This window comes from Xenopus laevis, chromosome 2S (assembly GCF_017654675.1).
Source record: "Xenopus laevis strain J_2021 chromosome 2S, Xenopus_laevis_v10.1, whole genome shotgun sequence".
NCBI classification, from domain to species: domain Eukaryota; kingdom Metazoa; phylum Chordata; class Amphibia; order Anura; family Pipidae; genus Xenopus; species Xenopus laevis.
Window position 1 is genome coordinate 130820109 of NC_054374.1, and position 17161 is coordinate 130837269.

Sequence of the window (17161 nt, forward strand, 5' to 3'; positions counted from 1 at the left end):
GGGCAGATTCATTAAGGGTCGAATTTCGAAGTTAAAAATACTTCGAAATTCGACCCTTGAATTGAAATCCTTCGACTTCGAATATCGAAGTCGAAGGATTTAGCGCTAAACGTTCGTTCGATCGATCGAAGGATTTTTCGAACGATTAAATCCTTCGAATCGAACGATTCGAAGGATTTTAATCCAACGATCGAAGGAAAATCCTTCGATCAAAAAAAGGTTAGCAAACCTATGGGGACCTTCCCCATAGGCTAACATTGACTTCGGTAGGTGTTATCTGCCGAAGTAGGGGGTCGAAGTTTTTTTTAAAGGGAAAGTACTTCGACTATCGAATGGTCGAATAGTCGAACGATTTTTCGTTCGATTTCGTTCGTATTCGAACGAATTTAACCAATTCGATGGTCGAAGTACCCAAAAAATACTTCGAAATTCGAATTTTTTTCATTCGAATCCTTCACTCGAGCTTAGTGAATCGGCCCCTAAGTGTTGTTGATTCAGTATACACACATGCCATAAAATGAAAATGAAATACAATATTTGTTTGAGCAATGCATGTAAACTAGTCAGATAGATTTATGCCATGTTAAGGCAAACTATGTTAGGGACAATTAGGGGCAGATTTACTAAGCTCGAGTGAATGGTTCGAATTTCAAAAAGTTCGAATTTTGAAGTAAATTTTTGGCTACTTCGACCATCGAATAGGCTATATTCGACCATTCGACTCGAACGATTCGAAGTAAAAATTGTTTGACTATTCGACCATTCGATAATCGAAGTACTGTCTCTTTAAAAAAAACTTCGACTTCATACTTCGCCAAATTAAAGCTACCGAAGTGCAATGTTAGCCTATGGGGACCTTCCAGAGCACTTTTCTAAGTTTTTTATGGTCGAATAGAAATCCTTAGATCGATTGATAAAAATCGTTCGAATCGTTCGATTCGAACGATTTAATCTTTCGATCAAACGATTTTTATTCGACCACAGGATTGCCAAATTTGTGGAAAAAACTTTGAATTCGATATTCGAATTCGACGGTTTTTAATTCGATGGTCGAATTTCGAAGTTTTTTGTACTTCGAAATTCGACCCTTGATAAATCTGCCCCTAGGGGCCGATTCATGAAGCTCGAGTGAAGGATTCGAAGTAAAAAAACTTCGAATTTCGAAGTGTTTTTTGGGCTACTTCGACCATCGAATGGGCTACTTCAACCTTCGACTACGACTACGAATCGAAGGATTCGAACTAAAAATCGTTCGACTAGTCGACCATTCGATAATCGAAGTACTGCCTCTTTAAAAAAAACTTCGACCCCCTACTTCGGCAGCTAAAAGCTACCGAAGTCAATGTTAGCCTATGGGGAAGGTCCCCATAGGCTTGCCTAACTTTTTTTGATCGTTCGATTCGAAGGATTTAATCGTTCGATTGAAGGAATAATCCTTCGATCGTTCGATCGCAGCATTTGCGCTAAATCCTTCGACTTCAATATTCGAAGTCGAAGGATTTTAGTTCCTAGTCGAATATCGAGGGTTAATTAACCCTCGATATTCGACCCTTAATACATCTGCCCCTTAATGTAGAGTAGACATAGAAGCAAAAAAGCATTGTAATGGCAATCAAAAGACTTCATAAATATTTTACTAGCAAGGGTGATGGCTGTGGAATTAGTCTAGAATAGTAATACCAGTAGGCATTAGTATATAGCAAGACAACAAGTAGTAGTTTCTCTTTTAGATTGTCTCTTTTCAAAAGCCTTAGAATTCTTCTTGCTCCCATGTATAGCATGTGATTCTCATTGTGTAGCTATGTCGGCTCAAAAACAAAAGGTTTCAGTTAGTGTATTGTTATGGTAGTTTGTTTCTAGGAACAATCCTGATTTAGCATACAGAATCAATATCATTTAATACACATAACAAACAAATATATAAATATATGTAATGTGTTTTCTCATAGGCAGTGTAAGTCATTTCCAATGAATATCTCCTTGGCATGCTAATGTTAAGTGAAACATGGACCTACTGTAAAATCACAATGTAGGTAACACCTGAATGAATATACACACATACTGTATATATGTATCTTCTTCTAGTATGTACAATCTACTTGCTTAAGTCTTTAAAGGCATAACATACACACTGTTATCTTAACAGTTTTTGCAAATGCTTCCAGTGCCAGTACTCCTTCTTACTCCTTGTAAGAAGGAGTAACACATGCTAAGCGCATTACAGTTATGGGATCACTTATCCAAAACCCAGTATCCAGAAAGTTTCTAATTACAGGAACATTATCTCCCAAAGAGTTCATTTTAAGCCTATAGTTCTCATTTTTATAAATGCTTTCCTTTTTTTCCTGAAATAATAAAACAGTACCCTGAACTAATTTGCATAAATTCATATTGATCGTCAAACAAGCAAATTGGGTTTCCTTTTATGTTTAAAGGTTTTTAGCATACTTAAATGACAGAAAAAAAAACCCAACCCCCAAGAACTGTGGATAGTAGATCCCACACTGGCACTGGAGTTGGAAGGAAGTAATATGCCCCTTGGAAGTTGTGTCGAGACTGAGAAGTTGACAGGCCATACAGTAGATGAGAGTAGTCTCTGCCTTTACTCATTAGGTTGCAGGTTTTTTTTTTTCTATGTGTGCTACTCCTAACTGTGCTGTTCTTTGAGAAATGTTAGAACTTTATTAAATACTTGATTATAATAAGAATATCCTTCAGGATTCACCTATGGTGAAAATTGTAACATTTGTCTGATGTAAAGTCACACATGTCCTTCTAATATTTATCTTGAGGCTTTCTTCATGCTCAGTGCATTTTGCTTGTAGTTTTCTTATTTACTTTCCACATTCCTTAATTAACACAAAGGTTTTTATATACATTCTATATATCTTAAAATAACAGTGCATAAATGGGTGTCCAGTAATGTCTAAACCATGTTCAGCTACAATTCATAGCAAGTGTTGTTAGGTAAATTCTATTGTAAATTGGCATTGACTTGATGGCCAAACAAGCCAATTCAGTTACATTCTGTTGGCCAAAGTAGCCAATAAAGGGCCAGATTACATCCTGTCAATTTACTGCATCACACAGGAGAGCCCTACAGTCTATTTGGCCAACGACCACCTAAAGCACAGGGATCATCAGCTAACAGATTCTGCAACATTGCCCAAGGAAATATGAGAAGTTTCTGAATGGGAAGTCAATGTTGACTTTCTTCTGCTTCTCTCTTGATCAACAACAAACAAATACCATGAAAAATTGCCAACAAGGTGGTAATTGGTACAATGCTTTTGGCACAGCACATCAGTTAAAGAATGAATTAGTCTTTAATATATAATGTGGCTGCTTAGAAAAGGTACATGTTCTGATTTAGGACTTAAATTAACCGTTTTAATGAATTTTTCCCTTGCTACATTGGGCCCGTTTTATTAACACCAAAATAAACAGTCTTTTCACTTCTTTTTTAAACATTTTCCCCATGGAAAAGCTTCACTTCCTTTATAGTTGTCAAACAGGCTTTTCTTTTCCAGCAACAAAGTATTATTCAGGATGTTTATTTCCCATGGAATAATAAAGTGGAATAAAGAGTGAAAAAAATATCCCTTGCAAATGAAGTTCCTCTATAGATTATTACTAAATTCACCTGGTGAAAAAAAAATCAAATTTTTTTTCAATTTGTGAATCAAAAAAAATATATAGATATTTGGCAATAGGTTAAACCTTAGTGCTGGCAAATACTTCTTGGTGAAAATGCTCAAAAGGGAGTAAGAAAAATGATTTGGTAGATAAAAGGAAAAACCTGAGTTATCCAAAAAGTTTAAAGGAATAAAATCTCTGCATGGGAAAAAGTGAACAAAAATGTAACTTAAAATCTACTTTTCATCCAAAACTAAGAATTTTCTGAGCATTTTTGCTATTTACATCCACTGTCTCTTTTTAAGTGTGTAGACAGAGGCCTGTTCATCAAAATTCTAATTTTTGAGGTTTTAGGGTTTTTTCTAGTTTGAATAAACTTACATTTTAAAAAAAATTAAATATTTGCTTATTTATTAAACAATCATGGAAAAAAACTTGAATACCTCGAGTTTGTTTGTTTACAACCTCGAAAAGCTCGATTGAATAAATAATTAATATTTTGCCTAGGACAGCTTCTATTGACTTCTACATGATTTTGCAAGCTTTTAGTTTTACACTTGAGTTTTTTAAGGTTTTTTTAGGGGCAAATTTACTTATGGTCAAATATCGAGGATGTTCGACTGCCGAATGGAAATCCTTCGACTTCGAATATCGAAGTCGAAGGATTTACCGCAATTCGTTTGTTCGATCGAACAATCCATCGATTAATCCATCAATCTAACTTTTTTCCTCGACCAAAAAAAGACCTTCCCTATAGGCTAACATTGACTTCGGTAGGTTTTAGGTGGCGAAGTACTTGGTTGAAGTTTTTTTTTAAAGAGACAGTACTATGACTATCGAATGGTCGAATAGTCGAACAATTTTTAGTTCGAATCGTTCAAAGTCGAAGTAGCCAATTCGATGGTCGAATTAGCCCAAAAAAACATTCGAAATTCGAAGTTTTTTTTATTCTATTCCTTCACTCGAAGTAAATGGGCCCCTTAGTGTAATAAATGTAACGTTATAATTTGAGTTTGCGAGTTTAAGCACAAAAAAACTTGAATCAAGGTAAATATTTAAATTTGAGCATTGATAAATCAACCTCTTAGAGTCACTGACACTCTTGGGACCTCAAAAGAGCTTCTGAGCCTAAAGCTTTCTAAAGTTGCTAATATGACCAAAACTACAGAAAACAGGTGCAAATGGCAAAAGTGCTCAGAGGGACACTCAAAATTAGTTCTCCTTTAATAGCAAAAAAATCCACTTTGTGGGAAAAAAGCAGTTTCATTCAAAATTGAAGAAAGAGGAAAGAATATGACCTTTAGTAAAACTGCCCCACTGTATTAAGGTAACTGGTTAGCAATCGAGGAAAGGCTTCACCCACTTATGGCAGTATCACAGCTCAATGTGCAACTTTAATGTTTGAGTTCTCTGTAGAACCTCCTGTGTTAGCTTTTTTATTTCTTGTACAGTAGAATATTTATTTTATTTGACACAATAAAGTTTATTTTGTAGTTTAACTGCCTTGGATGTTTTTATTTAAATGTGCAATGTGTTGCCGTGATGTTCCTTGAATATCAGAATTGGCATAGGGCAACAAGAGAATAATATTATTTTTTTACTCACTTTTTGGTAATTACTTTTGGAAAAAGGCGTACACAGAGAACAAGCTTTATGTACAGCATGTGCAATGTCATTTTGTTATTGCCAAACTGAGCAGAGGAAAAGGAGAGAAAAAAAAACATGAAGGAGCAGTGGAGGGATAGGGCTTCTCTCACTTTCTTATCAAGACATACATAATACACAAAACAAGATTAAGTACCGTGACTTATACGGGTATTTTTGCTTAGCTGTTCTTTATCCAAAGCATAGTTATGAAATGTATGTTTCCAACCAAGCATAATATGAAAGGTATGTATGCACTAGTAATGTAATTCTCATTTTTCATGGAATACCTTGTAGCAGTGATCCCCAATCAGTGACCTGTGAGCAATATGTTGCTCTCCAACCCATTGAATGTTGCTCCCATGTGCCTTTTATTTCCAGTGTTAAAGGCAAACTTTAATTGCATACAAACCATGTGCACTGCCAAACAGAACCTCCAGCATACTGGCGGTGCAACCAAATCCCAACCACAGCCCACACTGGGCAAACCAGGAACTTTTTGCATGTTTGTTTTGCTCTCCAACTCTTTTTTTAATTTGGATGTGGCTCACGGGTAAAAAGGTTTGGAGACTCCTGCCTTATAGGTTAAAGTTCTCCCACTGAGTTTTAAATTACAGCCAGGGCAGTTGCTACTCAGATCCTGACAACTGACTTGTTGTACCCTTCATTATTGTAGTGTAGGCTTTTCTGATCAGCTTATGTACTGTAGAACCAGGGCAGTGTATTCAAAGGGCAGTGTATCCAAAATAAAAACATGCCCTGTCACAACTGTGCTTTAAATTTCAGTAAGTGAGCCTTAGCCTATAGGGTATTCCATGAAAATGTAGGTGCAAAACAGTGTTTCCTTCCCAGGATTCGTTCTGGTCTGGGGATGCAAGTAGAGCTAAGTGGAAATCATATGTAAATCCTTTTTAGAGCACATTTAGTTCCCAGTGTTACTGACTGTGGATTTTAATCCCTACAGTATATAAATTCCAAGCAAGCAGTTGCAGGTGCAGCTTTTAGCACCAAAATAATGTGAAACCCAAGGCAAATAATACAAGATTTAATAACTGACTGTGATATACATGTTTCACTTTTACAATATATCTGCTCTCATAATAAAGATACAATAATATTGAATGTAAAAGTAATATAAATTTCTGTGGTTTCCCCTTCTCATGTGCAGTCTTTTTAATCTTAATATACCCCAAGCGAATACTTCCTCTCCTTGCTACTACTTTGCTTTTTAATAGGCTGTTCTCAGAAGCAGTTCCTTATATATTTCCTTAGCTGAGTTATGTTGGATTAATGATAATGGAAATGGTGCTATGCCAGACAGTAGCGGCCAATGAGTTTGCTTTCTCCAGGATCAAAGAGCAAATTAATCTTCCCAATATAAACTTGCAGCTCTGTTTCATGATGTACAGGGATGTCCAATCCATCACAGTTTTGTCCTGTCATCTTGATTTTTTCCAGGACTCTGATTGTAAATAAAAGTAGGATTGAAAGCCAGGGGGGTGTCTCAGTGCTCCTCCTTCTCTTTATTCTTTTTGGCTTAGCAGTGGTAGAGTTGGGAGTACAGAAAATCAATCTTGGAACATGATGCATTGAGGCCAAATTCCTGCATAAAGCATTGGTTCTGATTGGCCTGGAGATAGATATTCCAGTAATAAAGATATTGTAATTGATTGATTTGGGTCAATTTAGCAATAGGAAAGTCTTTAGGTGCATATGAAATATAAAAAAAAATATTAAATGATATTAAACTGCACAAATGCAGGCAGTGAGAAACCCCCAGCCCCTAGTTGTCTGCTGAAGGAATTCAGTGTTTGGGAGTTCTGCCTACACACACACAGGAAAGGTCAGACCTGCAAACCACCCTGTTTAGTGCTGCCCACGCAGAACACCAGATGCTGTAAAGCCAAGACTAGTCTGTGCCAGAAAGCTGCAGATCAAGATGTAGGCTGATTCACGTGGGTTTGAATTCATATTCCTTCATTCCTAAAACTAACCTCTTCCCCGCTGGCTTTTCTTTGCCATAATGCTAAATATCATCTTTATCGAAAGAGGAAAGTGATACAAAGAGGAGCCATATATTGTAAGCAGTTGGGATCTGTTGGCTTGCACCTAGAAAATAAGTTTCACGGATGGCATTGCCTATTAATACAGACAGAGCTTATTTGTATATGGGGAGAGACAAAGGGGCAAATTCACTAAAGGGCGAATTTTCACCTTGGAAGGCTTCGCAACACTTCACGTAACTTCGTCAGGCGCAAATTTGCTACCACTACGCTAATTCACTTAAATGCGAAGTTGCGTCTCGGCAGCTGAATGCTGGTGAAGTTTCTCTAGCGTACATTCGTCAGCGCGAGGATTTCATAATGAACTTTCCCTAACATTCATTTCTGCCTAGTAAAACTTGTTAATATACTTACGCTTAGGTCAATTTGAATAGGGCAGGTACATATAGGTCGTATATATGTCTTTATTAGTGATGTTGGTGCAAATGCTGGAAGTGGCCACTTATTTTTAAAAATGTCCAAGGAAGCAAAATAAAGTCATAAGGGATTCTCTAATGTCATAGATATGAGCCTTCAAATGGTTAAAAAAAACAGTTACAACTTTTAAAGACAATCCCACTTCCATTTTTATAACTTTTCAGCATACAGGATATAATGTCCCTGCCATAAGATTGAGGAGGATGTAGGATGAGGATCTTATCAGTTTGCCAGGTTTAAGCTGGAGAAGGAAACTCTGGAGAGAGGGGTAAAGTAATTGAAAATTCGCACTAGTGAATTTGTGGAGTAACGTTCATACGTAAAAATTGGCCAGGTGAAATTGCGCGAAACTTCATTAGTGATGACTTCATTCGCTGGCGAATTGTCCTCTATGCCTGTTAGTACATTGGCGATGTCCCTGCAGATTAGATTTCTGGCGAATTTTCGCTAGCGACGGCCAGTTCGACCTTTAGTAAATTTGCCCCAAAATGTTTATGTATATGGGGAGAGACAAAATTGCAGCGAGTCCGGCTACTTGCATTCACTCCATCCAGCTTGTATCTGTATTGTGTATCATGCTCAGTGGGTCCAGCACATGAGATGAACTGAAATCTTCTCTTAAGGCGTCCTCGATGGTTTGCAGTTCGTCCATCATGTTGATACTGCCATTGACATAAAAGGATTCATAAGTCAGAGGAGAGGTAAAGGGAATGGCAATAAGCAGAGTAAAACATAAATGGTGCATTGCTATGGAATATAGGGAGAGGTATTTTAGCACAGGATATTTTAAGTTAGACTATGGAAAATTCACAAATCACTTTAATGAAGAGTCGAGTGTCAGTCTTTTCATTTACTGTGATAGTTTTCAGCTCTCTGAAGGAAGTTAATTGTGTCCGATCTTCCAACTACGTATCTCTGGGAGCCGTTGGCCTCATATGGAACTAAACTATCAGAATGCAAAGTACATGTAATAACAAAACCCCATAGATATTTTTTAATTAGGTAAATAAGGAAAAGGTCTGTTCAGCACTTTCATTAAGCTTTTTGTTGAAAACGGAGGTATATTGATCCTTTAAAGGAGAAGGAAACCCAGTGCCTGCAAAAACCCTCCCCTGTGTTGCTTCCCCTCCCTCCTCCCCCCTGGCCTACCTGTCCCGCTGGGCAAATGCCCCTAACTTGTTACTTACCCTTCTGCGCAGGTCCAGTCTACGGAGTTCACAGATGCCATCTTCTTCCACGCGATCTTCTTCCTGCTTTGACCAGCACATGCGCAGTAGGAGCATTTCGCCGGTACGGATCTACTGCGCAATCGGAAATCAGAAAACTTTGTGACTTTTGGTGCATGCGCAGTAGATCTGTACCGGCGAAATGCTCCTACTGCGCATGCGCCAAAACACCGGTCAAAGCAGGAAGAAGATCGCGTGGAAGAAGATGGTGTCTGTGAACTCCGTGGACTGGACCTGCGCAGAAGGGTAAGTAACAAGTTAGGGGCATTTGCCCAGCGGGACGGGGCAGGGAGGAGGAGGGAGGGGAAGCAACACAGGGGAGGGGGAGAGTTTTTGTGCCCACTGGGTTTCCTTCTCCTTTAAGTAATATTTACATCAATAGCAAAAGTTGGGGTTTTGTCACTCACTGTACCCGAGCCCAACAATTGACCAACTTTAGAAATTAGAATGTTACTGGTAGCTGTACTTCTACAAGCATTGTGGTACATCTTCAAGACATGCTAATGTATGCAGTCACATGGGCAAACATATGCTTGATTAAAGAACCTATGGCTGGTTGGTATTTGGTATTGTTGAGGGGAAACATTTTTTACCTGTGTCCCTCTATAAATGTATTACTCGCAGAGGGAAACAAACTGAATTACAGAACTTTACCTCCTGTATAGGCAAATACCTAGTCACTAGGTCACTAGTAAAAAAAAATTGACCCTAACCTGCCTGCCCCCAATCCCCACCCGACCCTAACCCACACAGCATAAATATCTATAGACCCGCACCTGACCTGTCCATCTCGGACATCACGAAATGGGGTGCTGGGCAGGTGCGCATCTATAAATAGATGCTGCTGGAACAAAAAAAACCGCACAGGGAAGTCAAAGGCTGAGAAAACAGAAGGAAAAGCAACCTGCCATCAGTGTGCAGAAGCTGGCATGAACCCAACCAACCCGTGGCCTGCGCATCGCAACTAGTCACTGCTCACCAGTAGCATTTTATAGCTTTCAGCCTTCAACTGGCTTTCATTGTTCACTTATTGCTTTGCTTATAAAATTGTGGAAAAAATACTTGAATACCTCCAATTTTACAAGCTCAAAAACATTTAAAAAAACTCAAAAAACTTGAATTGGAAAAAAATCTCTTGAATTTTGCCCGGGACAATTTACATTGACTTCTACATGAACTCAGCAGCTTTTTGATGCTGATTTTTTTAATTACAATTTTTTAGAGTTTAAACTCTAATTCGAATTTGTGAGTTTTAACCCAGAACATTCAAATTTGAGGGTTGATAAATGACCCCCATTGTATTTACAGGAACAATTTTCCTGTATGCTGATGTACTTTCATTTCATTGTACTACAGTACTTGTATGGGAGCAAATATATTCCAGTAGGAAAACTTTGGTAAACAATCACCCTTTTATAAATTACACATTTTTTTGTTATTTATACAACCCAGATGCTGCTAAAAGTCTGATTAAAAAAATACTCCATCTCAAACCTGCTGAGGTCATGTATAGGGATGTAGCGAACGTCGGAAAAAAAGTTCGCGAACATATTCGCGAACTTGCGTCAAAAATGCGAACGGTTCGCGAACGTCGCGAACCCCATAGACTTCAATGGGAAGGCGAATTTTAAAAGCTAGAAAAGACATTTCTGGCCAGAAAAATGATTTTAAAGTTGTTTAAAGGGTGCAACGACCTGGACAGTGGCATGCCAGAGGGGGATCAAGGGCAAATATGTTTCTAAAAAATCCATTGTTGACACAGCGCTGCGTTTTGTGCTGTAAAGGGCAGAAATCACACTACATTTCTAAACCTGTGTAATAAAATGCTTTAAAACGTCCGGCGTCTACATGCCAATCAAGTCGTGTAAAAGTTACAGCCTGTTCACACGCAAAGACGAAACGCGGTGCTTACTGCAACGCAAAAAGACGCAAAGAGCTTTAATGAATGATACCGTCAAGTGAGCAAATAATAGTTTTTAATTACTAGTTGCTTGTCACCTCCAGGATGTTCGTCCTGTTGGTGGCAATATTTCTGTAGTGGTGTGTTTAGCAGTCACCGTGCTTGTGCGCACGTGCACGGTCAGGCAGAGGTAATTCAATGTACAGTGAAGCGAACCAAAAAACACTGATTCTGCAGTGTGGGCCCAGTTTTGGTCTACTTTATTGATCACCTGCGGTGACCATAAAAGATGCGATTTTGCCACTGTTGCAGAACCCTGAAAAATTAGGCATGTGTACTTTCCTGAAAAATTATGTTTTTTTTGTCGCAGCCACTGAACCAGAAGTCCAGAAACAATATGCCATATAAATGCTGAAAATATTATTTTTTTTTGTGGCAGCCACTGCAGCACAGAGGCCAGAAAAAATATGCCATATAAATGCAAACAATATTAATTTTTTTTTTGTCGCAGCCACTGCAGCACAGAGGCCAGGAAAAATATGCCATATAAATGCTAACAATATAATTTTTTTTTGTCGCAGACACTGAAGCACAGAGGCCAGAAAAAAATATGCCATATAAATGCTGAAAATATTCTGTTTTTTTTTGGTCGCAGCCACTGCAGCACAGAGGCCAGAAAAAATATGCCATATAAATGCAAACAATATAAATTTTTTTTTTGTCGCAGCCACTGCAGCACAGAAGCCAGGAAAAATATGCCATATAAATGCTAACAATATAAATTTTTTTGGTCGCAGCCACTGAAGCACAGAGGCCAGGAAAAATATGCCATATAAATGCTGAAAATATTCTGTTTTTTTGGTCGCAGCCACTGAAGCACAGAGGCCAGGAAAAATATGCCATATAAATGCTGAAAATATTCTGTTTTTTTTAGTCGCAGCCACTGAAGCACAGAGGCCAGAAAAAATATGCCATATAAATGCTGAAAATATTAATTTTTTTGTCACAGCCACTGAAGCACAGAGGCCAGAAAAAATATGCCATATAAATGCTGAAAATATTCTGTTTTTTTAGTCGCAGCCACTGAAGCACAGAGGCCAGAAAAAATATGCCATATAAATGCTGAAAATATTCCATTTTTTTGGTCGCAGCCACTGAAGCACAGAGGCCAGGAAAAATATGCCATATAAATGCTGAAAATATTCATTTTTTTGTCACAGCCACTGAAGCACAGAGGCCAGAAAAAATATGCCATATAAATGCTGAAAATATTCTGTTTTTTTTAGTCGCAGCCACTGAAGCACAGAGGCCAGAAAAAATATGCCATATAAATGCTGAAAATATTCAATTTTTTTGGTCGCAGCCACTGAAGCACAGAGGCCAGGAAAAATATGCCATATAAATGCTGAAAATATTCATTTTTTTGTCACAGCCACTGAAGCACAGAGGCCAGAAAAAATATGCCATATAAATGCTGAAAATATTCTGTTTTTTTTAGTCGCAGCCACTGAAGCACAGAGGCCAGAAAAAATATGCCATATAAATGCTGAAAATATTCAATTTTTTTGGTCGCAGCCACTGAAGCACAGAGGCCAGGAAAAATATGCCATATAAATGCTGAAAATATTCTGTTTTTTTTGGTCGCAGCCACTGAAGCACAGAGGCCAGAAAAAATATGCCATATAAATGCTGAAAATATTCTGTTTTATTTGGTCGCAGCCACTGAAGCACAGAGGCCAGAAAAACTCAGGATTTACCTGGATTCAAATTAAACCAGTAGGGTTTGCACCCTAGTTTGTAACGGTGGTGGAGGGAGGAGGACGCTAAAGGACAGCTGTATGTGGAGTCATGAGGCGTGCAGAGAAGGACAGCTGCATGGGGAGTCAGAATCAGAAACTCAGAACAAGTCTTCCGGCGTGCAGTAACCCTCCGAGATCCACCCCTCATTCATTTTAATAAAGGTCAGGTAATCCACACTTTTGTGACCTAGGCGAGTTCTCTTCTCAGTTACAATCCCTCCTGCTGCACTGAAGGTCCTTTCTGAGAGGACACTTGAGGCGGGGCAAGACAAGAGGTTCATGGCAAATTGTGACAGCTCTGGCCACAGATCAAGCCTGCGCACCCAGTAGTCCAGGGGTTCATCGCTCCTCAGAGTGTCGATATCTGCAGTTAATGCCAGGTAGTCCGCTACCTGCCGGTCGAGGCGTTCTTTGAGGGTGGATCCCGAAGGGTTCTGCCGCTGCCTTGGGCTGAAAAACATTTGCATGTCTGACGTTACAGAGTGGCCAAAGTGCTTTGTCCTTGCAGGTGCGCTCGTGGCAGGATTACTGGCACCTCTGCCCCTGGAATGTTGATGAGTTCCTGAAGTGACATCACCCTTAAAAGCATTGTACAACATGTTTTGCAGGCTGGTTTGTAAATGCAGCATCCTTTCAGACTTGTGGTATGTTGGTAACATTTCTGCCACTTTATGCTTGTACCGAGGGTCTAGTAGAGTCGCGACCCAGTACAGGTCCTTCTCCTTAAGCCTCTTGATACGGGGGTCCTTCAACAGGCATGACAGCATGAAAGACCCCATTCTCACAAGGTTGGATGCAGAGGTATCCATCTCCGCTTCCTCGTTATCAAGGACTGCATCATCCACGGTCTCCTCCCCCCAGCCACGTACAAGACCAGGGGTCCCCAAAAGGTCACCACCAGCCCCCTGGGAAGCCTGCTCCTGTTGGTCCTCCTCCTCCACAAAGCCACCTTCCTCCTCTGACTCCACTTCTGACACCTCTCCCTGCGTTGCAGCAGGTGCCTGGGTTCGTTCTGGTGATTCCGACCAGAAATCGTGCGCTTCCTGCTCCTCGTCACGCTGGTCTACAGCCTCATCTGTCACTCGTCGCACGGCACGCTCCAGGAAGAAAGCAAAGGGTATTAGGTCGCTGATGGTGCCTTCGGTGGACTGACCATATTTGTAACCTCTTCAAAAGGGCGCATGAGCCTGCAGGCATCGCGCATAAGCACCCAGTAACGGGGGAAAAAAATCCCCAGCTCTGCAGATCCAGTCCTACCACCCAGTTCAAACAGGTATTCGTTGACGGCTCTTTGTTGTTGCAGCAGACGTTCCAACATGAGGAGCGTTGAATTCCAGCGAGTCTGGCTGTCGCAAATCAAACGCCTGACTGGCATGTTGTGCCGCTGCTGAATGTCAGCAAGGCGTGCCATGGCTGTATAGGAACGTCTGAAATGGGCCGACACCTTCCTGGACTGCCTGAGAACGTCCTGGAATCCTGGGTACTTTGAGACAAAACGTTGTACTATTAAATTCAGAACATGTGCCATGCAGGGCACATGTGTTAAATTGCCCAGTCTCAGTGCTGCCAACAGATTGCTTCCATTGTCACACACCACTTTTCCGATCTTCAGTTGGTGTGGGGTCAGCCACCGATCGGCCTGTGACTGCAGAGATGACAGGAGTACAGATCCGGTATGGTTTTTGCTTTCCAGGCACGTCATCCCCAAGACAGCATGACAACGGCGTACCTGGCACGTCGAATAGCCTAGGGGGAGCTGGGGGTGCACAGGTGTGGAGGAGGAGGAGGACCCAGCAGCAGAGGACGAAGAAGAGGAAGAAGACGAGGTAGAGAGCGAAGGAGGAGTAGAGGTGGTGGCAGAACCGCGTGCAATCCGTGGCGGTGACACCAACTCCACTGTCGTTGTTGAGCCACACATTTCCTGCTTCCCAGCCATGACCAAGTTCACCCAGTGGGCAGTGTAGGTGACATACCTGCCCTGACCATGCTTGGAGGACCATGCGTCAGTAGTCATATGGACCTTTGGCCCAACACTAAGTGACAGAGATGCGGTGACTTGGCTCTGCACATGGTGGTACAGGTGTGGTATTCCCTTTTTTGAAAAAAAATTGCGGCTGGGTACCTTCCACTGCGGTGTCCCAATTGCTACAAATTTGCGGAAGGCCTCAGAGTCCACCAGCTGGTATGGTAAAAGCTGGCGGGCTAAGAGTGCAGACAAGCCAGCTGTCAGACGCCGGGCAAGGGGATGACTCGCAGACATTGACTTCTTATGCTCAAACATGGCCCTCACAGAAACTTGGCTGGGGGCAGATGACTGGGAATGGGAACTGGTGGTCAAGGTGGAAGGCGGAGTGGAGGGTGGTTCAGACGGGTCAAGGACAGCAGAGGTAGAGCAGTAAGATGCTGGACCAGAAGGAGGGTGGCTTTTAGTTTGCCTGTTGCCTTTGAGGTGTTGCTCCCAAAGTGCTTTGTGCTTGCCGTTCATGTGCCTTCGCATAGAAGTTGTACCTATGTGGCTGTTGGGCTTCCCAAGACTCAGTTTCTGACTGCACTCATTGCAAATTACAACGCTTTTGTCAGAGGCACACACATTAAAAAAATCCCACACTGCTGACCTTTTTGAGGCTGGCAATCTGGGGGTAAAAGTAGAAGTCGGCGGCGTTGGCGGCAATGGCGGGTGCGTTGGCCGGCTGACCACAGGTGCCGATACATGTTGTTGCCCTACTGTTCCCTGCGAGCTGTCCTCCCTGCTTCTTCTAAGTCTTATTCTCCTCCTGCCTCTCTGACTCTCCGTCTCTCCATCTGAACTATCCTCCTCTTGCTCTCTTCTACTGGGCACCCACAAAACATCAATCTCCTCATCATCATTCTCCTCAGATGCATCGATTTCTTCTAACAGCTCACAGAAGGAAGCAGCAGCGGGGACCTCCTCGTCATCACTCATTATGTCCATCTCTGTTGTGTTCTCTGCCAGAATTAAATCTGGTGTAACGTCCTCATCTCCTTCATCTTCTTCTGCCAATAATGGTTGCGCATCACTCAGTTCAAGAAACTCATGTGAAAATAACTCCTCTGACTCCAGTGAAGAAGGGGCGCCGGTGATGGAGGAAGTGTTACGTGGGGTGCCCATAGCAGTGGAGGATGAGGATGTTGTGGTAAAGTTAGAAACGGTAGAGGATGGGGTGTGCTGTGTAAGCCAGTCAACTACCTCTTCAGCATTTTGGGAGTTCAGGGTCATTGCCTTTTTAAAACTGGGCAATTTCCTAGGGCCACAGGATAGCATAGCAGCACGGCCCCTAGTGCCTCTGCGTGGCGGCCTGCCTTTGCCTGGCATTATTTTTAAAACAAAAACAACAACAACTCAGGTGGTGTTTCTGGAGACGGTATTATTATTGATAATTAGACAGAATGTGAACAAGCTCACACAGCTAAGTGGCAGTGGTTTGAAAATGAAGAACACACTGGGCAAATAATGCCTACAAGGTCAACGTATACACTACAGCAGTGGTGGATACGGAATATATTATTGCTGCTTGAAAAACGTCACTCGGGTGGTGTTTCTAGAGACGGTATTATTATTGATATTTAGACAAAATGTGAACAAGCTCACACAGCTAGATGGGAGTTGTTTGAAAATGAAGAAGAAGAAGAACACACTGGGCAAACAAGGCCTACAAGGTCAACGTATACACTACTACAGCAGTGGATACGGAATATATTATTGCTGCCTGAAAAACGTCACTCGGGTGGTGTTTCTGGAGACGGTATTATTATTGATATTTAGACAGAATGTGAACAAGCTCACAGAGCTAGATGGCAGTGGTTTGAAAATGAAGAACACACTGGGCAAATAATGCCTACAAGGTCAACGTATACACTACAGCAGTGGTGGATACGGAATATATTATTGCTGCTTGAAAAACGTCACTCAGGTGGTGTTTCTGGAGACGGTATTATTATTGATATTTAGACAGAATGTGAAAAAGCTCACACAGCTAAGTGGCAGTGGTTTGAAAATGAAGAACACACTGGGCAAATAATGCCTACAAGGTCAATGTATACACTACAGCAGTGGTGGATACGGAATATATTATTGCTGCTTGAAAAACGTCACTCAGGTGGTGTTTCTGGAGACGGTATTATTATTGATATTTAGACAGAATGTGAACAAGCTCACACAGCTAAGTGGCAGTGGTTTGAAAATGAAGAACACACTGGGCAAATAATGCCTACAAGGTCAACGTATACACTACAGCAGTGGTGGATACGGAATATATTATTGCTGCTTGAAAAACGTCACTCGGGTGGTGTTTCTAGAGACGGTATTATTATTGATATTTAGACAAAATGTGAACAAGCTCACACAGCTAGATGGGAGTTGTTTGAAAATGAAGAAGAAGAAGAACACACTGGGCAAACAAGGCCTACAAGGTCAACGTATACACTACTACAGCAGTGGATACGGAATATATTATT

At 41.0% G+C, this 17161-nt stretch overlaps 1 protein-coding gene across 1 annotated transcript in view; it reads right to left on the bottom strand.

Moving 5' to 3' along the window:
- Positions 1-6309: 6309 nt before the first annotated feature.
- LOC108709852 (signal transducer and activator of transcription 6) overlaps positions 6310-17161 on the bottom strand; it is a 103705-nt gene continuing 92853 nt past the window's right edge. Inside the window, exon 20 of the mRNA XM_018250056.2 lies at positions 6310-8422. Coding sequence (XP_018105545.1) covers positions 8302-8422 — 121 coding nt within the window. The 3' untranslated portion in view covers positions 6310-8301. The remainder of the gene's footprint in view (positions 8423-17161) is intronic.